The sequence below is a fragment of the Centruroides sculpturatus genome, unplaced genomic scaffold (assembly GCF_000671375.1).
Source record: "Centruroides sculpturatus isolate CEXI.00-Female unplaced genomic scaffold, Cexi_2.0 scaffold120, whole genome shotgun sequence".
NCBI lineage: Eukaryota > Metazoa > Arthropoda > Arachnida > Scorpiones > Buthidae > Centruroides > Centruroides sculpturatus.
The window spans coordinates 772,907-799,035 of record NW_019384554.1 but is presented as its reverse complement, the minus strand read 5'-3'; the positions used below and the strand labels follow the sequence as shown (position 1 = coordinate 799,035).

Sequence of the window (26,129 nt, the reverse complement as noted above, 5' to 3'; positions counted from 1 at the left end):
ATATATATATATATATATAAATATAATTTTATTGCACACATATCTTGTTTACAGTTGCTCAACACTTTTGAGAAAAGAAGGGAAAAAAAAGAAAAAAAATTGTTTACTTTTAAGAGGAAATTTTTACAAATTTTTTCATTTTTATTGTTAGTGTTTATATAATTTTTACATTTTATTATTGGATATAGTTATAAAAATATGTACTGTATGTTATATATACATATATATATATATATACATATATAAAAGAAAATAAGATAATAATAATAATAATAATAATAAGCTTAGGCGTTGTTTGTGCAAATTGGACGACAATCACGTTCGAATGTTCGTTGTTCTTCTCTAAAATTCATGAATAATAAGATATACAAATTGTCTTTTTTTTTATTTATTTCCTGTTTTTTCTTTCTAAAAATTTAATTTATATACGAGAACTTCGAATGGTTTAATACTTTGTATCCTATGAAACGTGAAGGCCGCACAATTCTTTATTAATTAATTCTCTTTTGCGGATCTGATTGCCTTCGAAAATCCGATTTATAATTATAAAATTTCCGTAAAAAAAAAATAACTAGTATGTTTAAGGATTATTTTTGTACATTTGTACGCAGTCCTGGGAAAGTACAATTACCTCTCTTACCTAACGACATGTATTTGTCGGCGATCAAAGTACTAAAAAATAAATAAATAATCATGTTGTCTTCGCAGTGATGTCTCCATATATCTATGCACAAATGCTGAAAATAAAGTGGAATGTTTTAACTGTTTGTTGCTTTTTTTTATTATTAATTTATTAAATTAAATTTACACAAAAATAAACATCTGTCTATGGGCGTTACAACGATTCATTTCCAGAAAAAAAATATATATATATTTTTAAAGAATTCAAAACCTTTTATCTATTGAATTTTAAATTATAATATTTATTCTATCCAATTATAAATTTTAAACTGTAAAAAAATGTAATAAATAATGTAATTTTAATGTTTTTTTTAATGTAGTTTGTTTAGAAACCGTTTATATTTTTTAATACAGATAAATTCAATTATCTTATTTATATCATTAAAAAAATAAGTATAAAAATTCACGAATTTTAATTTAATTTAATTTATTCTTAAATCAATTTAAATATTTTAAATATTTTGCCATTAAAATGCATGTTTTGCGGAGCGCTTAATTAAGATTTTATGTATTAAAGAATATTTTTTAATTGTAGGGAATTTTTTTTTTGGTGTGTGTGTGTTTAAAAAACTTCAATTGTCAACAAGAATAATAAAAAAAATCGGGTATTTAGAATGTAGACAGCCAGAAAAAGCGTGAATTTAGCAGCATTTAGGTTAGCGAGAGACAAAGAAAAGTAATTTTACACGGTATGAAAAGTTTAAATGTTTCTTTTGTTTTAAAGATAATTTCCTTTCCTAAACATTTTAAAAAATATAATCAAAATATTCTTCTAAGATGTCATTTAATATAAATTATGCCTTCGACCTCGACCAACTTCAACAATACCATGATATGATATTGTATGGAACAAATGAAAACAGAATAAATGAATTTTTTTCTTTTGATAATTTTTTAACAGAACAAATTAATCATTTTGCTGATTTTTCAACAGAATAAATGAATTTTTTTTACTAATTTTTCAACAGAATAAATTAATCTTTTTGCTGCTTTTTCAACAGAATAAATGAAATTTTTTGCTGATTTTTCAGTAGAATAAATGAAATTTTTTGCTGATTTTTCAGTAGAATAAATGAATATTTTTACTTATTTTTCAACATAATAAATGAATTTTTTTACTAATTTTTCAACAGAATAAATGAATTTTTTACTAATTTTTCAACAGAATAAATAAATCTTTTTACTGATTTTTCAACAGAATAAATGAATTTTTTGCTGATTTTTCAACAGAATAAATAATTTTTTTGTTGATTTTTCATTACAATAAATGAATTTATTAAGTAATAATAATTATTGTTTTCTTAATAAAGTAAAACATGATGAATATTTAAAGATGTCGGCATTAAAAAAAAGGGGAGGAGATAATTTGGAAGTGTCACACTATTGATGCTTTGGATTGTTGCCAGCAAAACAACGTTTGAAATCAGGCTATCCTCCGATAACATGTTTGCCAGTCCTGTAATCGCAAAACAAGTATTCCTAGCTTAATAATGCATCCCGGAGATTCTTTATTACATAAATATGTAGAGAGAGGGGGAACTCACTTACATCTGTAACAATCACGTGTACGGAATTCCGAAAAAATTTCGCTTCTGTAACAATTAATTAATACGGTTCTTAATCTTCACTCGTGTATTTTTTTATTCCTGGCATTTTTGGAGGTTAATAACGCTTAAAATACCACCCAAAACAAATAAATAACGGCAATTTAAATTGGTAAAATTATAGCTATACTTTTCGTTTTTAATAGCCGTAATTATGTAATTATAATTACTAGAAATGAAGATTATTTATATAATTTAACTACGTTTAAATAATAATAATAATCTTTACAATTATTATTATTATTATTAATTTACAGAATGGAAGTTTGTAGTATCGGTAAATAATTGAACGTAATGTAGTTGTTGTCGGAATGAAATTTTGGTAATTAATATAATTAATTTCTAGACTATTCAAACTTGAGAATAATTAACTTAGTTTTCTTGATGTGACTTTGGATTTTCTGTAGTGGCACAACAACAAAATAAATTCGTGCTTTTGCTTGATACTGCATAATTAACTTGCTGGCCTGCGGGTCAAAATACACTTTTGGAATAAAATTTAAGTTATACGTGTTTGTTTACCGTGTGTAACTTTTATTAATTCGAGTAGAAGACATCTTATTCCAAACTTGTTCGTGTGTTTTTGTTCGTGTGAAAAAGAAAAGTATCAAAAACTTCTAATTGAATTATATTCTACATAAATGATGTCGTACGCCCGTAAATGTATTTTTTTATACGATTCCTTATAGTTTAGAAATTTATAAATATACTTTTTTTATGTATTTAAAAAACGTGATAACTCGAAAAACTATTAAATCTTATCGTAAAATATTCTACTCGCCGTGTTTACGATGCTTAAAAAAGAAGATTCCTCTTAACCTTTCTGTTATAATTTTTATTGATTTTAATAATATTTAAAGTTATTATTTTTATTTATTTATTTATTTTAAAGTTAACATGGAAGAATTTGCGAATTTTAACATTTAGAAACGAGTATGGTTCGTCCTATTGACACGTAATTAATGGCAGAATAAGTTTGCCGTCTGTGCGGTTGGTATTAAATAATTTATAATTGCCTTTGGCTCAATTGAAAATATCCTTTTTCGACTTTCACCTTTCAAATTGGTGTTGACATCGAGTTATAAGCATGCGCAGTGGTTAGCGGTGTTGTCGGTCAGGTGCCAGACTGTCGCACGCTTATAACATATGAGTTGCATGCAACGATAAACCGCTAATTATCGGGCAGAAGTGGGATTTTTTTGTGCCATTTCCGAAAGAAAATAGGACATAACTTACATAATTGTATTTTATATTGATATTTTGAAATGTATTTATTTATTTGGGGACAGCGACGATAAGCGACACACAGAAATTGTGACTGGAAACAAGGAAAATTGAGGATGTGGCGGGAGAGAAAATGTAGTTTTTCGTTAAAATTTATGCAATTTTTTAAATGAATATTAAAATAATTTATAATTTGGAAGCATCAATAAGTCTAGATGTAATCGATAAATATACCTTTTTTTTCGATTTAAAAAAAATAGATTAAAAATAATAATGAAATTAAATTTATTGAGTATCGATCTCCTCAAGTACATTTATAACAAGGCTTCGGGTATAACTCGAATAGGATTTGTGGCTGTTGTACGAACTAACAAGGCATGCATCACTTTCCAGCAGTGGAGGAACCTCTTGTTTGATTTTTTTGTAGGCTAAAATCAAATTTAGAATTCACCTTAGTATCTCGGCAATACAGCGACATTTCTGCACTAGGAGCACTTTAATTCTTTTGACGAATGGGATCCGTGACGGGCATCGTAGATTAACTCTCGTCCATTTAGCCGAGTACGGTTTACAGAAAGGGCAGGACTGGAAAGTTTTGTTAGAAGTCTGAGGGATGTAGAAGGAATTACATTGGCCGTAACAGAAATGGTTCATGATTGTTTTAGAAACACAACCCCTTTCGGAAATTTTTTGCCACAACGGTTCCGTTCTGCACCAATCTTTTTTTAATCGATTTGCACGCGTTATGATTACTGAAGGATTACTCGATTGCAACAAAGATGCCGCTTGTCTCTCAACATACCTTTCCGGTTTTTTTTTCCTTCCGTGCCTGCATCTCCGTTTATCGTTTTGCAAAACCGAAACCAGTTTGGCCAAAATCTCCAATCTGTCCGAAGAACGATTCCAATCCGATGTTAAACCGGATGACGTGTCTGCAAGCTCCTCTTCCACGTTAAGCCGTCCGTCGACTAAGATTAAGGAAATCATCAAAGAAACAAACCACAATGTAAATAAAAGTGTCATGCCTCTATCCGACACACTTACGCCGTCTTGTTTGCAAAGGAGACAGAGAACCGACTTCCAGCATCCCGGTCCCACCTACGAGACACCTTACTTGGATGTGGCGCCAGAGTCCCAGCCGGCCCTGGCACGCGCCACGCGGCCCTCCATTCAACTGCAATCTCCATTGACTCCGATTGGCCGCCATCCAAGGCGACGGCTCTGCCATAACCGAACACTGATTACAAAATGATTGTGGCGGCGTCTTGGCGGCCGAGATCGTTCGTCTGATAACCCCTTCGACGTGACGTCACCTCCCTTCCCTCGGCTCAACCCTCCTCGTGACCTACTTGTCCATCGTCTATCCCCGGGTGGTGCATCACTGGCTCTTCCCATCCCTCCACTCGCTTATCCATTCTTTCCAATTTTTACGTGGTTCCTTCCTCTCAACGTTTCCACACTAAATATATAACCTTGTAAGGCTCGACAGACTCTTCCTATACAAAAGCCTATAAATTTTCCTCGCTAATCACTCTCGGTTAAGTCCGAGAACCATTTTTTTTCCCCTTTTGGATCATTAAAATTTGCATTTTATTTTGAATCACCTATCACCGACACCCACGGGACGACCGATCAGAATTTTTTATAGATTACACCCCACAACGTCCCACTCGTCATTGCAAACTGTCACCGCCCAATCGACTTATTATACAGTTGAACGATCTGCACTTGGACTTTAATGTATAGACCCATTAACATAATTCTAAGTTTGATCATTCATTTCGTCCGAATATTAAAAAAATAAAATAAAATACAGTAATAAAGGGGGAGAACGAGAGAGATTTTCTAAAATTACAATTTTCCTACGCGGAAATTAACTAGAGAATCTCTAAATACGAACATATCAATAGAAAAACTATGCATTTTTTTTTAAATTCATAAAATGTGAATGAAAAAGATTAAAATTTTTTATCTTAACTACTAGTTACAGAAACAATAGAATCAGCTGAATTAATCAGATTGCCTGGAAAGATCAGCCAATAAAAAATGGGTAATAAAATACCGAATCGAGTTGTAGATAAGTCCTTTTCTAGAACCGATATTTCCTCCCCTCCTCTTTAATTTTCCCTTCCCCATTTTCGTAGGGAGTAAGAAGAAGAGGAGGAGGAGGAGGAGGAGGAGGAGGAGGAGGCGAGGAAACGGAAGTGTAGAAAATTTTCTTAAAAATGAAGTCGTCGGAAAGTCTGACAAACGAGCTGTGTTGGCGTCAAGCGAAATTTTCCCACGACTGGAGAGTTTGTCGGCCAAACTGGCGTCCCAGGTACGTTGTCCGTCTCAACCGAAATCTTCAGGTGGGGAAGACAGATCAAAGGTATAGCCTGGAGCGTAGGGAGTGGGGGTAGCTAAGCCATTTATTATGATTTTCTAAAGAATGTTTCATATTGAACGAATCCCTTACAAAAAGAAAAAATAAAATAAAAATAACCCATGTTTCTGACAAGCTAGAGAAACATATCTTGTCATTTTTCCTATCACTTATCCTCCTGAAAGTCGTAAAATTAAAACTTCCTCGTTGTCACAAGGACGAATATTAGGTGATAGATTTTAAAAAAAGTGTGTATATATATATATAGGGTGGTTTACTTCCTTAAACGAGATTGTTCTTGTCAAAGATTACACCCCATTTTTCATTTTATTATCGCTTTTTAAAATTAGAAAGTTTGCGTTTTATTATTAAAATTTCTACTGAAATTTATGAAAAATTTTGTTTTGTAAGGATAAATTTAATGGAGCATGAATGCCACACAGAATATAACTAAGAGCCATTTTTGTGTGTAGAATTTAATAAACGATCGGCTAGTGACAGCTGTAAGCAAGAGAATTTAGAGAAATTTATATATTTGAATATAAATACTACAACAATACGACAATTTGGTTTTGTAGTAGATCCAGGTTAGCGATTGAAACACCTCAGGCAGACACTAATTGAATGTAAGGCGCCTTCCTGATAACACAATCATTCGAGTTTTCCTGGTTGGCAACTTCTCTGCAAAACAATTTAACATCAATTCTAACTTTTTTGATAAAAAAAAATTCTTTTTTTTCACTAAATTAAGAAGAAATTTACCTGCGAGTAGTGAAAAGAGAAAATTATAATTTATAACCTATAAAAAGTTATATATGTATATATATATTATGTAAGATTAATAGAAGCGGCAAGATGACAAATCGAACGTTTGCAGTATGCGAGACAAATTACCAGATAACTTAATTGGGGTTTGCGGCATGGAAAAAAAAACTTACCGATATAATTAGAAGGCGAGAGACTATCTAAAAAAGTAACTTCAGTTCATAATAAATGAACTTCATCGAGTTGACTCTATCTCTTAGTAGTCAACCCGATTAACCGATAAATGTTTATATCTTTAATTTAATCTTAAGTAACACGAGAAAAATCAGTTTAAAACCGAATAAATTCGCTTAATTTTTACGATTAAAAAAAAAAAAAAAAAAGAAAAATGTCTTTTTCTGCAATCGTCGCGCTCGAGAGTTACCGTGTGAAATCGACTATTCTGCAGTTGCGAGCGACAGGAGATCGGTTTCAAAATCTCGATGGCTTCTCGGTTTAATTTTAGCTTAATTTAGATATTTAGAATGACAAGGAATTAGGATTTTAGGCTCTCAATCTAGGACTAGAAAACATTTTTGCGTGGGATCCCACTCAGTCCTAGTTACGCTATCTAATCAGGCAATATAAATGCAATTAAAGCAGGCCTGTATAAATTGTCGTCATAATTCAGTTAATTTGAAATTATGTCTTAATTCATTATAATATGAGTTTATTTTAACAAAAAAAAATATACACTATCACCACTTTTAAATAAGCGTAATTATAATATATTTAAATCTTTAACAATTATAAAAAAAACACGAGGATTTTTTTAATTGCTGTAACATAAACCAAATCCAGTTTTTCCCCTCCTTCATATTAATAAATAAAATAATTATTTAGGGTACGTAAATCATTAAAATACAGTCAAACCTGTTAACAACGGCCACTGGCAGGAAGGTAAAAAAAATGGCCGTTGTTTGCAGGTAATTTTGTATGCATTTTTCTTCACAAAAAGTTCTTGTATTTAAATAGCTGGCGGTCATTGGGAGATGGCCTTTATTAGAGGTTATACCTAATATCTATTTAATTAATTATACTAAAAAATCATAGAGAGAAATTCAAATTATAAAAGATCAATGTCAACNCCATGCAATCATCAATCCTCCTATGCAAGACCGGTGATCCTCTTTAAGACTGTTTAATAATAATAACAATAATTATAATTTATTATTATTATTGTTGTTGTCTTGTTGTATACCTTGTCTTTCTTATCTTAATCTTCACTATCGTTACTTTTTGCCCACAAATAAAAACCCAGCGAAGTGGGTCCTTGAAACTAGTTGGTAATAATAACAATAATTATAATAAATATTATAATTACGCAAATAATAGCGATGAAGTAAACGTCACATGATTTCGTCACAATGGATCTCTAAAGAAATAATTACTCTAGATAAGTGAAATAATAAAAAAAAGGGGGTGAAAAATGTGTGTTACGGTAAATAGATGGAATTTATATCGTAATTCAGATCAAACACGGATATAAAAGTCAACTCTGTGGTAAACTGTTATAAAATATACAAGTATGCATTATATGTTGTAAAGTATGTTACAAAGTATACAAAGTATAGCGTTATATGTTATAAAGTATGTTACAAAGTATACAAAGTATGGCGTTATATGTTATAAAGTATGTTACAAAGTATACAAAGTATACATTATATATTACAAAGTATACAAAGTATGCATTATATATTACAAAGTATAGAAAGTATGGCATTGTATGTTATAAAGTATGTTACAAAGTATACAAAGTATGCATTATATATTACAAAGTATACAAAGTATGGCGTTATATGTTATAAAGTATGTTACAAAGTATACAAAGTATGGCGTTATATGTTATAAAGTATGTTACAAAGTATACAAAGTATGGCGTTATATGTTATAAAGTATGTTACAAAGTATACAAAGTATACATTATATATTACAAAGTATACAAAGTATACATTATATATTACAAAGTATACAAAGTATGCATTATATATTACAAAGTATACAAAGTATGGCATTGTATGTTATAAAGTATGTTACAAAGTATACAAAGTATGGCGTTATATGTTATAAAGTATGTTACAAAGTATACAAAGTATGCATTATATATTACAAAGTATACAAAGTATGGCATTGTATGTTATAAAGTATGTTACAAAGTATACAAAGTATGGCATTATATGTGTTACAAGATATGCAAAGCTAGCATACATTTCATCAATGTACGCATTATATGCCGATAATTAATATTTTTTATGCATACATGCACTTAACCATATATAAATTTTACATCCACATATACAAGATATATACATATATCTCGTATTATATACACGTATATGTGTATATAATTTATTATCTCGTATATATACACATATACATATGAAAATTGCAAATACAGTACACAAACACAATCAGGAGCTGTCTATAAATTACGTAACGCAGTTGCGGGTGTATGCAGTTAAGGGGCAGTTAAAACACATAAAAATAGTGTTACGTAATTTATGGACGACCAGAATCACATACATTTTCCGGTTTGGCAGGTTTCCGTTTTACCCAGGTTCTGTTTTAGACAGGTTTCATTATATAATTCATATGTTTCAGACTTCAAATAGCATTATACTTAAATATATTTATTTTAGTGTAATGTATAATAATAATAAATAAATAAATAATAAAAATAAGTAAAATGCAGCCAAACCTCCGAACTGTTTATCTTAATTGAATACAGTAAAACCTGTCTAAAACGGAAANATATGTTTCAGACTTCAAATAGCATTATACTTAAATATATTTATTTTAGTGTAATGTATAATAATAATAAATAAATAAATAATAAAAATAAGTAAAATGCAGCCAAACCTCCGAACTGTTTATCTTAATTGAATACAGTAAAACCTGTCTAAAACGGAAACTTGCCTAAACCTGTCTAAAACGGAAACCTGTTAAAAAAAACAATCTGTTTTCTCCGTTTAGGCAGGTTTTCGTTGTATTGAGATTCCATTTTAGATAGGTTTTACTGTAATTTAATAAAGATAAAACGGTTTTAGATCACTTAAATTTCGAATCTGCATCGAAATTCGGTTTACAATTATAGTTTTTTTTCATTATTTTAAACACTTCAACAACACTAACGTGGAATTTTTACGTGTAATTTTATCAAAAATGTATTTTAGATAAGAAAATATATCTTGTGTTAACGTCAGGTTACTGAACTTGCCTCTTACTAGAGACTAATAAAAGTAATAAAATCAATATTTGCTTAAAGAAAACTTTCTTATCGCTACAAATTATGTTATATTATTATCTCTTTTATAAATATGCATTATATCCTCTATGAAACTTTGTTACCGACTTTCTTAGAAAATTTTATAACTAATTTTTCTAAAATATATAAAACAATACCGATTTTATAATAATAATAGTAATTATAATAGCATCCTCCGCTCCTCATCCTTAACGTCAACATCCCACCAACGTAAAAGAAAATTGCCTTAATATCTGTAAACTACAGTAAAACCTGTCTAAAACGGAACGTAAACACCTCTAATAACGTCTACCTTTAAACGGCGGCTATTTTTACGGAATATTTTGTATAAAATGTCTATAAAATAACCTCCAGATAGCATCTACCTCCGAACAACAGCGAATTTTTTTACGCTTCCGTCAGTGGCCGTGGTGGAGAGGTTGGACTGTATTTACCTTTCGACTTAATTACGTCAATTATTAAGTAATATGTAGCTGTTTTATTAGTACATTTGAAAGGTGCAGTCCGCGTAATTGTCGATAAATGAACTTTTCGATGTGAGATGTTTCCGCATCACTCGTCGTGATTCATCAAGCAAATGAGAGAGGGGGAAAAAAATACTTGTACAAGAGAGAATTTAATGATGTTCAGTTTCCTACACTTTAATTTACAATTTTATCTACAAAATTAAGAATTTGTGCGATAAACTAATAACGTTCCAAATGCACCGTGCGCCGTTAGAAAAGGTAAAATGTTCGTTAAATGAAACATAATTAAAGTACAGAAATGGGGTACACATTTTTATGAATTAATACGAAATTTTCGCTTATAATTAAAGAATTTTTTTTATATTTATACGTTTTTTTTCTTATAAAAAATGTTTCTTGTGTTTGCGGGTTATTTTGTATGCTTTTTTGTCCCGAAAGATTCTTCTGATGGCTATTTTAGAGAGGTTATTTTGTATGCTTTTTTTTCCCGAAAGATTCTTCTGATGGCCATTTTAGAGAGGTTATTTTGTATGCTTTTTTGTCCCGAAAGATTCTTCTGGTGGCCATTTTAAACAGGTTATTTTGTATGGTTTTTTTGTCCCGAAAGATTCTTCTGATGGCCATTTTAAACAGGTTATTTTGTATGGATTTTTGTCCCGAAAGATTCTTCTGATGGCCGTTGTTTGAAGGTTGTTTTTATATTCATATCAAAACGAAAAGTTCTCGAAGAAATGACCGCCGTTTAGAGGTGGTCGTTGTTACGAGGCGGTCGTTATTACAGGTCGAGATCGTATATAAAAAATTTTAATGATTTTATGGCTTATCCCTTAAAAATATTTACAATTCATTCTCTAAACAACGAAATAACGGGACAAGTTATAGTAAACAATATTAAAATTTTAAAGTGAATAAAAGTATTGTTGGAAATAAAACATAATTTTGAGATCTGTCAACAGAAAATACATTTCCTTCCGCTTTGATTTACGATTTCACTTTGAAATCTTTCTACTAAATTTTGGATTTACTTATCTATCCTGAGAAGAATAAGCGAGAAATGATAAAAAAATATATCATGTTATAAAATTTATTTTACTAGAAAACTGAAAAGTTTTTTTTATTATTATTATTTTTCTGATAAATAATAGAAAAACGAAATTCTTTTGTAAATACATTCAAACCTCTAAACAACGGCCAGCGAGAGAAGTATAAAAGATGGCTTTCGTTTGAAGGTTGTTTCGTATGCATTTTTCTCTAGAAAAAGTTTATTTTCCGCGATTTGGAGGTTATTTTTTTTTACTCATTTCAAAACGAAACGTTCCCGAATAAATGGCTACCGTTTATAGGTGTCCGTTTTAGAGAGGTGGCCGTTATTACAGGTCGACCGTACAATATTTACTCTCGAAATATAACGAAGAATGAAGACAATTTACAGTTTTTTAAGCTCGTTTTAATCGATAAAACACCTTGTATATTTAATTAAAGATACATTTTGAATACTTTCTTACACCCGTAACCAGTTAAAAAAGGATAGAATAATAATAAAAAAAGTAAACTAGAATTATTAAGAACCAGTATTAAAATCAATTAGTTATGAAAAATTATCTGCTGAGAGACTAAGACACCATTTTCTNTCCAGAAAATTATATTTAAAAATAATAAAAAAAATAAAATAGATTTTAAGAATTACTTTATGTATTATAATTATATTGACTTTTATAAACAATTTTATAAATCTTAAATCACTCCAATCCATTTTATGAAGGAGCAGCGGGAAGATGAGGAGGAAGAGGAGGAGGAGGAGGAGAAGCAAGAAGATAAGGAAAAAAAAAAAAATTGAGATTTCTCGATATGTAAATGAACTTTAGCTATATTTATGCCGATGACATCTTTATTTATGTGAACGATATGCCATGTGAATTCTTAATTAATGTGGAGCACGACACACGACATGCCTGAATCATAGTTGCTACTAAATCATCGCTTCAAATCGATACCTTTACGACAAAACATTTTATCATGTAATATTATAAGCAATCGAATTTAACCGATTAAAAAAAATATATTTATAAAATTTTTTTAAAAAAAGAATTATTATTATTAAGTAAAATTTACATGATATAATCTTATTTAAATAATTTAAAACTTCTAAACTCTTATTAAATATACAAATGCAAATGAAGTGAATTTTTTAAAATCATTATTTATGTTAATTTTGTGAAAATTCTGTATACATTTCACACTTTATTTATGTAAAAAATAATGAATTATTTATTTATTTTTTCATTTATATAAAAAAAAATAATTTTGGAAATAAATAAAAACAAAATCTAAAGGTGTTTTAGTGATGATTATCTTCGATATTGAAGGAATTTTTTTGGTAATTTAGCATCTTTAGGCTTCTCTAATATTTTTTTTGATGAATAATACGATGTTTTCTTCAATTTAAATAATATTTTTATCATTATTTTTTGAAGTTTCTACCAGCAGAAATTCGTCTGACGAATCTTCACGAATTCTTCTGTCATTTTCTATAATTTAAACATATAAAATTCTTAATTAAAAACATAGATAAATAATTAAAAATTTATAACGTCGAAGGATCGTCAATGAAACCCACTTTAAAAAAATAAAGAAAATAATTGCAAATTAATTCAAAAATTATAATTAAAATTCGGGTGTAGCACGCACTTAAAACTTGATTTATGAATGATGCGAAGTGAATTAGAAATTTTAAATGTATTTAAATATAATTTCTATGTATATAATTATGTAAAATATAGAAAATAAAAGAGATTCTCTTGTTTATATTACATAGAGATTTACATACATCGATTTTTATTTTATTTATTTTTACGTAAGAAAATAAACAAATTTATCAAATTGCTTGATTTATTTTTGTATTTTGCTCGTATCTTTTATGTTATTTTATTATATAACTTTATATCTAATTAATTAATTATAAAACTAGTTTTTAGAAGTAAAAAAGATTAAAATTAAGGTAATTTATAAATGAAAGTTTCGATACCTGATTTGTTTGATGAAATTATATGGAGTTGTTCTGCTTGATCATTAATTTTTTCCTCTGCATCTAGAATTTTAAATAATAAATAAATAAATAATATAATATTTTTTAATACATTTAAACAATAAATATGAATAAATATGAAAATAAAATACGTACCTCGTTGTTTGTTTTTATTAAAATTTGTTTTCTTAATTGGAAATCGTCTTAGATTTCTTTGTTTTCGAATTTGCATGAATTCATCTGAAATTATTTTCTAATTAAAGTGTTTCTTTCTTTTTTTTTATCCTTTTTTTTAATTTAAAATTTGAGAAAGAAGTTAATTTTTAGAGAAGAGAAAAATTCGAATTAGAAAAATTAATTATTAGAAGGTAGATAATACCTACAACTCTGGGGAATCCGGGAGCGAATCTGGATGGGTAACTCATTAGGAATTTTTCATGGGTGTGGGTGATTTATTCGGGATTTTTTTGATTCCTTCTCTTACTATCCCATTATGGGCCTGGCCGAATCTATCTTGGGCATAGGAAAAAGGTTCACTTTGTGCCCACATCTTCCTGTGATGATTTTTATGGGAAACTGCCCTATGTAGGTGTCACACACGTAAATAAAACACGAAAACACCACTATTTAAGTGTCATACATGTAAAAGAAACCAGAAAACTCCACTATTCAAATGTCACACGTGAATAAAACCCGAAAATTCAACGTGGCAAGCCAGTTGTTGAGGCGCAAACCCGTAACCAACTTCAGTGTTCGGTGGTTTTATCTACCGGGCCACTGGTTGGACTAATTATAAAAAAGTTAGTTTGATTTGTATTAAAAAAAAGTATTAAAAAAAAGTAAATTTATTTGGTTAAGCGCTGAAAAAACTAGAAAAAAATATCGAATTTTTTATATCTTAACAAACTAAATTCAGTTTCTACATAAAAATTGATCGATTCAAAAACAAACAAATCAAATTATCTTACTGTAAGCTTTCTGTTTTCTAATATTAACTAGAGCTTTTCTTAATTCAACGGCTTCTTTCTTATCCAATTCATCAAGTTTCCTCATTTCTTCCTCTATGGGAATTTGAATTTCTTGATATTTTCTCATAAAATTAGCTCGTTCTTGCTTCTGAATAATTAAAAGATTTAGTAAATTCCCTCTTTCTTAACAATAAAAAACTACATAAAAAATTCATTAACTTTTTTAAATCTGTCAATCTCGGCAACGATTTTCATATCTTGATGCCTTTCTTCGTGCTCTTTAATCTTCTTCATCCATTCAAACATCATCAATTGTTTACGTTCCATTGACTGTAAACATCGAAAAAAAACTCTAAAAATTAGAAATTTAGTTAAATTATTTAAAAATATAGACAAACCCTTTCTTTAATTTCTTTCTTTTCTAATAATTGACGTTCGATTCCATTCAGGCGTTTGTTGTTTGCAGAATCCATCAATTCTTCTCGTTTCCACCACGGATTTCTCTTGACGTCGGCCGTATAAAATCTTAAATATCTTATTAAAAAAATAAAGATTTATCCTCAAAAATCATTTTATTTTGTCAAAACAAACCGGAAAGTTTCTTAATTCCAATTTTAACGATATTAAGTAGTGAAAAATTCCTTCTGAGCCAACCTTTTTCTTTCAGCCTCATCTAAATCTCTAAGTTGACGACATAAGTCGATACAACGAGCTCTCTTTTCCTGAATCGACCGATATTCTGTGGAATTCCAGTATTGCTGAAGTCTCCTACGCTCTAAAATTGCTTTTTCGTATAACATATTCTCGTACTATTATAAAGTAACGACGTACAATTAAATTCTCTCCCGAAAAAGCACAGTGGTCCCTCGTTATATCGCGATGTATAACGTGATTTTTTTTTCTTCAAATATTATCGGTTATATCGTGTCATCTTAAACGAGCGATATAACGAAGAACCGCTTCTGTATAAAAGGAAATTTATATTATACAATACCTCTCGCCTTCTGAATTGTTTAATTTCATTTACATGGAGTCTGTTTAGATAAGCTCTATACTTATTAAAATCGGCCAAGTTTACGATAACGCGATTACTCTCCGAGATAAATCCCTCCTTCATCAAATGGCGATAAATGCTAGGACGATAAAAGTAATGGCGACAGTTCGGATCACTAAGAGCATTATATTCATTGGAAGGAAGATAATGTAAGTATGGATCGCTCAAATCAAAGTCCTGGTGAGGATATTTTCGATATAACTGCAAGGAAATGATACAAACATGTTAAAATTCCTTAGATGAGAATTATTCTACAACAGTTTCTTAACCGGGATGCACAGTACCATTGGGTACGAGTGGTAACGATGAGAATCCCTGGCGCAAAGTTCTCATCTTTAGATAATGTAAATATAAACTTTAAAGCTGTCTTATACAATATAAATTTGGCTCGACTTACTGGGTACTATCAGAGCCCACGTGTGGATTTAGCCACCAGCGCTGTAGCGAAGTGGATGAAAGTGTCAGTAACGTAACCAGGAGATCTTGTCTCCCCAGTTACTACGCTATTGATTTCATTTCTCTCTAAAAGTAACTGTTACTAGTGAAATTCTCTAGAACTCTATGTAATTTTGCTACCTTTAACACAATTTTGAAAGGATGCAAGACAATATACAGAGATTCAAAGGGGTGCCGATTACTAAAAAGATTAAGAAACACCGCTCTAGAAGTAACTCTAGAAGACTTACCGATTGAGTTAATTGTCTAGTTGTTAACAGAAATTCTTCTCTGGGTAATAGACCGACGGGTATTTTCGATTCTGAGATTAATTTTAGCCATCTTGGAAAAGATTTAAGGGGTGTCCCTCCTGGAAGAGGTTTAACCGGTTGCTTGACGATGGCATATTCTCTCGGAAGATGCAGAGTTCTCATCTTGATTTTCTTCGCTTTATAATAATGCAAAATCGATATTAATTTAAAATTTATTTTATAACAATATAAAATTAACAAATATAAATAAAAATAACTGCAACAATTAACATAAAAAAATAATAATAATAAAAAAAGTAAACTAGAATTATTAAGAACCAGTATTAAAATCAATTAGTTATGAAAAATTATCTGCTGAGAGACTAAGACACCATTTTCTATTCGTGAGTTGCGTGAATAATAACACTTTGCAAGGGGTCTTCCCCCTCCCCGATGATGAATACTTATCGAATGATTCTTTAATATTAAGAAGCAATTCGATGTGTGTATGCATGTTGCTTATAATTCTTCCATTTATCTAGACAAAATTTCTTAAGATAAATGACTGAAAATAAAACTAGAAGCACGAATATTTAAATGTCCCTCGATACAAGTGACAAGAAACAAGATTAATATGGCTCAAACTATAATTAAAATATTAAATATGTATCATATACTTATACATTTACATTAAGAACTTAATTATCATAAAAGATTTTTTCGCTAATTAAAATATAATAATGGTAATTTATTTGTTTTTTCTTTTTACTTTTTGTTTTCGATTATTATTTATATACGGTAAAACCTGTCTAAACTGAGCGATTTTCTATGTGAAATATTTTAAATTCTGCCCCGCTCCTGAGCCAAAATGGCAATCTAGGATCCACGGATATGGCCCAAATTTAAATTTCGATATTCTTACTACGGCTGTGAGTTTATAAAAAATTGGTTTGGGGCCTTCTTGTTGGTGGGGGCCCTAAAAAATCGCTCTTTTTGCCCATAGGATAAGTGTGGTGCACGATTCTGTTCGCTCACTTTGAAGCTCAATAACTTCCGTACCTTTTGTCGAAAATTTCTGAAATTTTGTAGGGAGTTTTGTGTATTTATGGGGTTAAGGTTACTAAATTTTGGTGGTCAAAGGTCGAGGGGGTGGCGAGATAGAGAAAGTTACGTTACGTATCTCGAATGGGATCGGACTTAACAAAGATTCTACTCGTTATTAGCATTTACAATTATTATAAAACTCACCTCAACCCTCAAAAAATTAATTAACTTTTTGCAATTTTATAATAAAATCTCATAACAGATGGCTCCACACACAATTTTAACTTTTTTTTTTTGCCGGAAAAGTCACGCAACTAGATCGTGTTTAAATAGTAAAAAAAATGGTTATTTTATTATTATTTAAAGCCCAATTTTAACAATAATATTCAGCAATTTAAAGGTGACGATAAAGGATAATCGTTACGTTGTGTTGAAGACATGTTGTGGAGTTTCGGATAAAATTTACAAGGGAAAAAACAAGGAAATGGGATAGAAGCTGCTGCATTATTGGTTTTATCGAATTCATTTTACACTATCCTTTCAATAAAAAAGTGCCATTAAGCTTTAAACGAATAACCCGAAGTTAAATTCGAAGCAAAATGAGCAAAATTAATCACGTAGCAAACGTAATCCTCAGGTCATTCTCTCCTTTTTATTTCAAGATTTTTTTAATATTTCCCTAATCTTAACAGCTTCCGAAGTTAATTTAATATTATTACTATAGTCTACATCATTAAATAGTCGATATTTATTCATCTTAAATCTTATTTTTCCTGATTTTTCGATGTTAATTACAGTCTTNTTAGAAGTAATTACAATTCTTTTTAGTCATAAAATAATAATATAATATATATAAATGAAAGAAGTATTTTGTGTATTAAATTCTTAATGGATGTCTACTTATGTTCTTCCTAAGTTATTAGATATTCTTGCTGGTTATTTGGCATAAAAATTGTCTTGAATAAATAAGAAACATCAAGAATAAACGAGCAGAATACTTCTTTCATTTATATATTATATTATATTATATATTGCCATTAGGAGGGTCTTTTTTCCAATACTCGTTTTAGGTTGGACCAGGCTCACAACGGTAAAGAACTAGTCTATTATATACCAGGAATACACCAGGATTTTTCGACTATCCGGATTCGAACCCGGATCCCATAGTGGTATGATGACTCTTTCGCATATATTTGATTACGTTTATGCCAGGTTTCACAATTCTATATATATGTAGGAAGACGATAATTAAATTACCCCTATTTAATACTGTGTGGAGAGATATTTAGCAGTCCAAATGCAACTAAATTTGATATGATGGCATTTTGGGATATATGGAAGACATTTCCACAAAAAATTAATTAGTACTAAAACTCGTCACTGTGGCAGTTTTGGCGCTGCAGGCAAAGAAAAATCAGTTCGTGGGAAATTTTTAAATGTGGTTTAATTTAAGACACGTTGCAAGTTTGGCAGCAACGAAAGACAGCTTCACGAAGCATTACAAAGAATCAATAACGATCGGTCGTTGAACACACTGTTCATCACCTTCAGAATGGAAATCACATTTAACATTATTCCTTGTATAGCACGAGTGGTATTGTACAAATAACGTTTGTTAGCTTGCAACGCCAAAAGTGCCCTACTGGCGAGTTTTGGTACCAATTTATTACGTAAATATCTTCCTCGTGTCCTGAAATGTCACCATACTAAATTTGGTCGCATTTAACTGTTACCAGTCTCTCTAGACATCGTTAAACGGGGGCATTTTAATTACTATTATTTAATATATAAATTTTTAAAAGCCCCTTAAGACCATAGAACATTTTAAGGGAGCCAGAGACCAAAACTTAACTTTTGTACTCAACTTTTTGTAATATTTTATATCTAATGTTTATTTTTTAAGTTTTCCCCGAGCTACCATTACGGAGGCCAAGCTCAAAAGGGGTCAAAGGTCAAAAAGAGATTAAAAAACAGTGACGTAGACGATCGGATGTCCGAGCGGAAGGCATCAATCTCTACTCTAGAAGGCCCGGGATCGATCCGGAAAGGGTCAACAAACCCCAGGAATTTTTCGGCGATGGTCCCATTATGGGCCTGGCCGAACCATAATGGACTTGCTAAAAGGTACTCTTGGTGCCCACAGGTCAGGATGACTTCAATATATAAATATATATATATATATTTCATCCTCTTCTCTCTCCTTCTCGCTCTCTGATACAAATTTAATTCAAAAATAAAGAGACTCATGAATAGAATANAGATTATATATATATATATATAATAAAGATTTTATCACATATATTTTATACAGTCGAACCCCATTAATACAAAGTGGAAGGAATTTGAAACCCCGCTCGATATACGACACACGACCCCCTCCTAACTTCCCACCCCTTGACCTTCAACCACCAAAATTTAATAGTATTAATGCCAGTAATATACAAACCTCTCTTCAAAATTTTATAAATTTTCCATAAAAACTATAGGAATTATTAAGTAGACAAAATCGCACCCCACACACTCACACTAACATCAATACATACAAGAAAAATCCCTAACTTTTTTGCATTTCTCGATGTTTCAAGGCCCCCTGTAACAGTCGAGAAAGTAAAAATGTCCTCCATTCTAATAAAATTTCACTTTATCTTTAATGTTATAGATTTGCGTGATCTTTCAACCACATTTTCTCTAGTAGCTGTACTTCCATTCTTGTTCTAAAGCACAAATCTATAAAAAAAAGAAAAGTCAAGGTACGATATTAGTATACACAATAAACCGCTGCAACGTAGTACATGCTTATTATAAAAAAATTTATAGCATCCAACTTCACAAAAATGGAGATTTAAAATAAATTTACTGTTAAGTAACGAGCCACTAAAGTATACAACAAGTGTATTGTATAGAGAATAATGCACAACAAAATGTAACTTTCCCATAAACACGAGCCGAATTGTTGCTTCCTCCATTTCTTATAACGAGGGAACAAAAATGGAATTTAGAGTAAATTAAGGGAAAAGTTTCAAGCAGGAGAATATTCAAATTGTACATCAAACCATCGTAAAACAAGGAAATATTTTATATACAGGAAAGAATAAGAAACAATTGATGATGTTCTTCAGAATTGTGAAGAGAGATTTTATGAGGAAATAAAAATGTTAAATAGTTAAATAAGCAACGCGTTATCCTGTATGCAAAAAAAAGGATAATTACCTGAGGCTACACCAATAGGAGGCCCCAAATAAATCTTTTATAATAAAATATTTTCCAAAATTTCTCCGAAGAGAAATGTTTGAAGTATGTTTCATGAAAAGACTAGATAAATCTAAGATAGAATACATAGACTATTCAGTTTTATATATCAAAAATCTCTTGAAATATTATAAAATATTTTCGATTTTATTTTATTTTCAGTAACATCAGTTTGCAATTTAAACTAAAAACTGTAAACCAGATTCAATTTCTGTAAACTTACCATTGAAAATAGAAGAATATTTTCGAATCAATTTAAAACTACGCGAAAGTTTTCTCGTAAATCGAATAAAATTTCGAAAATCGATACGTCAAAATTATAAATATTGTCGTATAAAACCTGCATAAACCGGACTCGCACTGTACCGAACATATTTTAATTTTACTTTGTCAGTTTATAAGCAAGGGAATTTCTTTATCAGAGCATCACAAATTATAAAAGAAATTACAAATAAATACATATGAAGTCACTTTCTTAGCTTCTGTAGAAATTACTATCGTCCCTATTGATTACATTTCTTCTTTTTCCTGCATATTACAAACTCTAAAATTCATATAATCCGAAGCTTTCAGTTTTTTTTTTTTTTTTTGTCCTTTCCTCGTGTTTCCTCTTCTTTGTCCATTGTCTCCATTGTGTAATCGATGACATATCTATCCGTGCGTAACATACATCTTATTCTTTATACATTTATTTCATAAACCTAATCATATTACTTATTAAGTCTCTATAGTTGAGATGGTTTACAATGAAACATTCTATCTTCTTGAATTTACTTTAAAATAAGGTTTTAGTTTTATGAGTTCTTCTTTAGTTCTCAATTAACGTCCCCTTTCATCTCTAAAACCATTTAGCTTTTTCGATTCGGTTTCTTTATCAATATTATTGGTAATTTTCTCACAGATAATTTCTTTATATTTTCTGATTCTTTTATACTTTATAATTTATGTATTCAATTTCTAAATTTCTCTAGAACTGTAGAGCTAAATTTCTAAAAATTCCGATTTTAATACTTTTTCTTATTAAAAAATTTACAAAGATCTTCTTCTTGCATTTCTTAAGAAGTCTTTCAGACATATTACTGTTATATGAAAACAGAAATAAAATAGGAATAAAAAAGAAAATGGATAAGTGGATCAACATCTTTGTTTATCGCTTCTATTGATTAAGCAATAGAAATAATGAAAACAATTTGATGTGACGAGATAAAGCTAGGATATTAAAGGCTATTAAAGGTGGGGAAACGGTAGATCCTTCTTTTTTTATGACAATGTTAACGTCCCGAAGATGGGCCTATATCGAATCGACAGAGAAAGACGATTTATAGTAGATTGCACTTCGATAGGATGCGTGAGACAAATACAGATATTAATACTCTATTCTATAAAATAATATAAACAATAAATATTATATATATATATATATAATAAAGATTTTATCACATATATTTTATACAGTCGAACCCCATTAATACAAAGTGGAAGGAATTTGAAACCCCGCTCGATATACGACACACGACCCCCTCCTATCTTCCCACCCCTTGACCTTCAACCACCAAAATTTAATAGTATTAATGCCACTAATATACAAACCTCTCTTCAAAATTTTATAAATTTTCCATAAAAACTATAGGAATTATTAAGTAGACAAAATCGCACCCCACACACTCACACTAACATCAATACATACAAGAAAAATCCCTAACTTTTTTGCATTTCTCGATGTTTCAAGGCCCCCTGTAACAGTCGAGAAAGTAAAAATGTCCTCCATTCTAATAAAATTTCACTTTATCTTTAATGTTATAGATTTGCGTGATCTTTCAACCACATTTTCTCTAGTAGCTGTACTTCCATTCTTGTTCTAAAGCACAAATCTATAAAAAAAAGAAAAGTCAAGGTACGATATTAGTATACACAATAAACCGCTGCAACGTAGTACATGCTTATTATAAAAAAAATTTTAGCATCCAACTTCACAAAAATGGAGATTTAAAATAAATTTACTGTTAAGTAACGAGCCACTAAAGTATACAACAAGTGTATTGTATAGAGAATAATGCACAACAAAATGTAACTTTCCCATAAACACGAGCCGAATTGTTGCTTCCTCCATTTCTTATAACGAGGGAACAAAAATGGAATTTTTAGAGTAAATTAAGGGAAAAGTTTCAAGCAGGAGAATATTCAAATTGTACATCAAACCATCGTAAAACAAGGAAATATTTTATATACAGGAAAGAATAAGAAACAATTGATGATGTTCTTCAGAATTGTGAAGAGAGATTTTATGAGAGAAAATAAAAATGTTAAATAGTTAAATAAGCAACGCGTTATCCTGTATGCAAAAAAAAGGATAATTACCTGAGGCTACACCAATAGGAGGCCCCAAATAAATCTTTTATAATAAAATATTTTCCAAAATTTCTCCGAAGAGAAATGTTTGAAGTCAACACTGTACACGGAACCTACTAATTCAAATTTGCCTGGGCCCCATGAAGCTATAAAGCCATTAGTCTGTCGTGTTCCATTCCTCAATACGTGGTCCCCCGTGTAAGCCTGGCTAAGATGGGCCTGAAAAAAAGGCCCTCGAGATAGAAAGGAGAGTGATGTATTAATTCAATAATAATTTCTATTTACATGTTTTTTTTAAATTAAATTTAGTAAATAAGATCATAAAAAAGAAATTTCGCTTTAACGTTCGAGTGCTGTTTTATTATTGGCAATATCTAGATTAAAATAGAAAAATACATTTATTATTAAGAAAAAAATATTTGATGTAATAAAAATCAATGTTATCAAACAGACCGAAATTTTTTTGTCCTCAATCTTATATCGGGAAAAGTATACGACTATCATAAAAATCTAATATTGATACACAAACAAGCGCATACTTCATACAGCGTTGGTGTTTTCGTGGCACGTTTTGGAATGCAAAAGGAAAAATAAATATATTTAATCTCAGATATTTGAATAAAAAAGTATACAAGTCCCCCACCGAACATATTAAACATGCCATTTTATAAAACGTCTCTCACCTGTCACCTCCCTAAAGCGGACAAACTAGTGTTTTCGTGGCACGTTCAGAAGAAAAAATACATACTTTCCCACTCTCAACTGATACCTCCCTAAAACGGGCACCCTTCAACAACAGACAATTTTCATAATACGGTATAAAAAAAAGTATATAACTTCATTACAATTGACTTCTTTTAAGCGTACACTGATTATTACGGACACGGGCACGGTTAATGTATTAACCTGTTATAAGGGACACAGTAGATTCTCGTCGAGTCGACTTCCTTCTATGGAGTTTCTGCGGTTGCAGTCGAATCGATTCCAAAACAATGCTGTATTCCTTGTTGAGTTTCTAAAATCGATTCGACTGCACAATTTTATTATGATAGTAAAATTTCTATGATGGCTAACAGTGCGAATTCGCTTAGTGTCTGTCCGTAAAAAAGAACCCGAACCTCACGACCATAATTAGCAGAAAATAATGTTTTTCAATGAACTAGCATGTCGATGAGGATGGTCGAAAACAGTTTCTGTGGACATTTATTCAGTTTTACAATTGTCTTATAAAGAGAAGCTGCGAGTGTAGATATGGCTTCACATAAATCAATGGCATTAAAAGAGAAAGAGAAATTATTGAATGCTACAAACGAGAGAAGTGCGTAATGAGAAAATTAGCAGAAGTGTTCGAGTTTGGGAAAATGCAAGCTGCGAAAATCGTCAGGAAACAAGAAGAGCCATCAAGTCGTTGGTACCGTAATAACAACGAGCAGCAAATCCGATGCAATTGGAAGATGGGAATGGCGCTCTCGTTGGCAAGGCTCCACAGAATGATTCTGATGAATCAGAAGTTAGAATGTTACAGGACCTTCCAGTACCCAAATTAGATGTCGTGGACTTCAAAGCCTCAAATGAATAGCTTGAAAAAATTCCAAGGCGACATAATATCAAATTCAAAGCATCTGAAGTTGATGGTGATGTAATGGTACAGAGGAAGGCTTACGTTTTCTTCCATTATCACTAGTTACTTTCCAGAAAATGTTCTGAAAACGGACTGTTCTTTCTGCTTGATTCTGCCCTTTGAGGGTTCTGCCCCTTGAGGGTTCTGCCCCAACAATTTAGAATAATTATTAAAAGCCGAATTTCCTTCCAGCAATGAAAATACCTACAATTTTGCGAATAATATTAAGATAACACAGAATTTCGTAAATCCAGTAGTATTTACTATCACTTATGATGATATACGTTATACTTATGCTTATCACTTATTATAATATTGCCATATTACTATTTTTGCATGACAAGCGTGTCATACGTTCTTAAATAGTAGCACTGTACTACGTTTAAAAGATGTTCAATTTAAAGATAATTTTCACGAAATCCTTCTTGGCCAGAAACCTCCCTAAAACGGACAGTTTTCGACCTAAAATGGCCGTTACAAAGATGAATTTTTTACCAGAGAAATATCTTCTCTACATCCCTCGCAATGATTAGCTATTATATAGCTCTAGATATTGTTATAAACACTTGTACTCCGAGGGGAATGCTACACGGGAGGACTTTCTATGGGAATTGACCCCTATTTAGGTCTTAATTATCATCTAAATAAGGACAAGTTTCCCATAAAAGACCCATCCAGAGGCATTCTTCTCGACAGATCGCCCATATTGCTGCAAGTTTAATCAATTCTATAGGAATTTATACAGTCGAACACCCAATAGTAGCCACCTCCCAACGAAGGCCACCACTAAACAGCATATTTTTTTTTGCGCATTTATTTAAAACAAAAATGCATACAAAGCAACTTCTAAACAGCGGCTACCTCCAAACAACGGCCACTTTTTACGTTCTACTCAATGGCCGTCGTTGGGAGGTTTAACTATATAATAAATTAAATTAAATTAAAGTTTAATTACCTTTAAAGATATAAAAAAAATATATATATATCAGTAATTAATTAACAGATTTCTGACATTTATGAACCACTTTATAATTTTCACAAAAATTATTAATTAATATAACTTTTATTATTAAATTTATTAATTAAAGACGATGTAAACTTAATAAATATTCATAAATAACGAGAAAAGTAATGTTAAACTACGAATTTTTTTTCTATCCTTCCTTATAACCGATAATTATACGTGCTACAAAATATTAGGTGTAATTTTATATAAATATTTATGACGTTACATAAGCTTACATTAATTTATGCTACGTAATTAATTCAAGAAGATTAATTATAAAAAAAATCATATTTTTATATGAATTGGTACATGCAAATCCTTCTAGAATAAAAGATCAGTATAGTTTATCTTTACAAGGCGCTGGGCATATTGATTATTATATCTTTCTATTAATAATACCAATCAGTTTATCAACATTATTGAAAGAAAATGAGGTTCTTACACCATTAAATACCTTCAAATTATAGTGATTTATTGTATATGTATGCTAGAAAATTTATAATGAAGGGTGTTTGAGAGCCAAGTTTCTCATATTTTGACATTCCCTTGCCTTGATTTTTAGAAGGGTGAGGCAATATAAAGGCAAAAAAAGGGCTTAATTTTGAGAGTAAAGTTGTGTTTCAAAATATTATAAATGTCAAATTTTTATTAAATCCGAATCCCTTTATCTCCTCACTCCCTGACCTTTAACCACCAAAATTTAATAGCATCAATCCC

At 30.4% G+C, this 26,129-nt stretch overlaps 2 protein-coding genes across 2 annotated transcripts; both read right to left on the bottom strand.

Moving 5' to 3' along the window:
* Positions 1-3,777: 3,777 nt before the first annotated feature.
* LOC111623796 (gremlin-2-like) lies at positions 3,778-4,743 on the bottom strand. The gene is made up of 2 exons (XM_023366496.1): positions 4,554-4,743; positions 3,778-4,477 (listed from the first exon to the last, which is right to left on the bottom strand). Exons 1-2 carry the CDS (start codon positions 4,735-4,737, stop codon positions 3,957-3,959), a joined length of 705 nt encoding a protein of 234 aa, XP_023222264.1. The 5' UTR covers positions 4,738-4,743; the 3' UTR covers positions 3,778-3,956.
* A 7,975-nt stretch (positions 4,744-12,718) lies between these two features.
* Positions 12,719-20,791, bottom strand: LOC111623795 (trichohyalin-like). The gene is made up of 10 exons (XM_023366495.1): positions 20,660-20,791; positions 16,144-16,340; positions 15,398-15,658; positions 15,058-15,212; positions 14,802-14,937; positions 14,623-14,733; positions 14,404-14,551; positions 13,592-13,675; positions 13,436-13,498; positions 12,719-12,938 (listed from the first exon to the last, which is right to left on the bottom strand). The coding sequence occupies exons 2-10, from the start codon at positions 16,324-16,326 to the stop codon at positions 12,853-12,855; spliced, it is 1,227 nt and encodes a 408-aa protein (XP_023222263.1). The 5' UTR covers positions 16,327-16,340; positions 20,660-20,791; the 3' UTR covers positions 12,719-12,852.
* Between the last annotated feature and the right edge of the window lie 5,338 nt (positions 20,792-26,129).

Excerpts from the sequence above, each read along its gene's own strand:
- LOC111623796 (XM_023366496.1), bottom strand. The coding sequence starts at position 4,737 with ATGGCAGAGCCGTCGCCTTGGATGGCGGCCAATCGGAGTCAATGGAGA. Across the intron at positions 4,478-4,553 it reads TCCTTTGCAAACAAGACGGC|TCGACGGACGGCTTAACGTG; the intron begins GTAAGTGTGTCG and ends CCTTAATCTTAG.
- LOC111623795 (XM_023366495.1), bottom strand. The coding sequence starts at position 16,326 with ATGAGAACTCTGCATCTTCCGAGAGAATATGCCATCGTCAAGCAACCG. Across the intron at positions 14,734-14,801 it reads AGAAAGAAATTAAAGAAAGG|TCAATGGAACGTAAACAATT; the intron begins GTTTGTCTATAT and ends CGATGTTTACAG. Across the intron at positions 14,552-14,622 it reads AGATTGACAGATTTAAAAAA|AAGCAAGAACGAGCTAATTT; the intron begins GTTAATGAATTT and ends TTAATTATTCAG.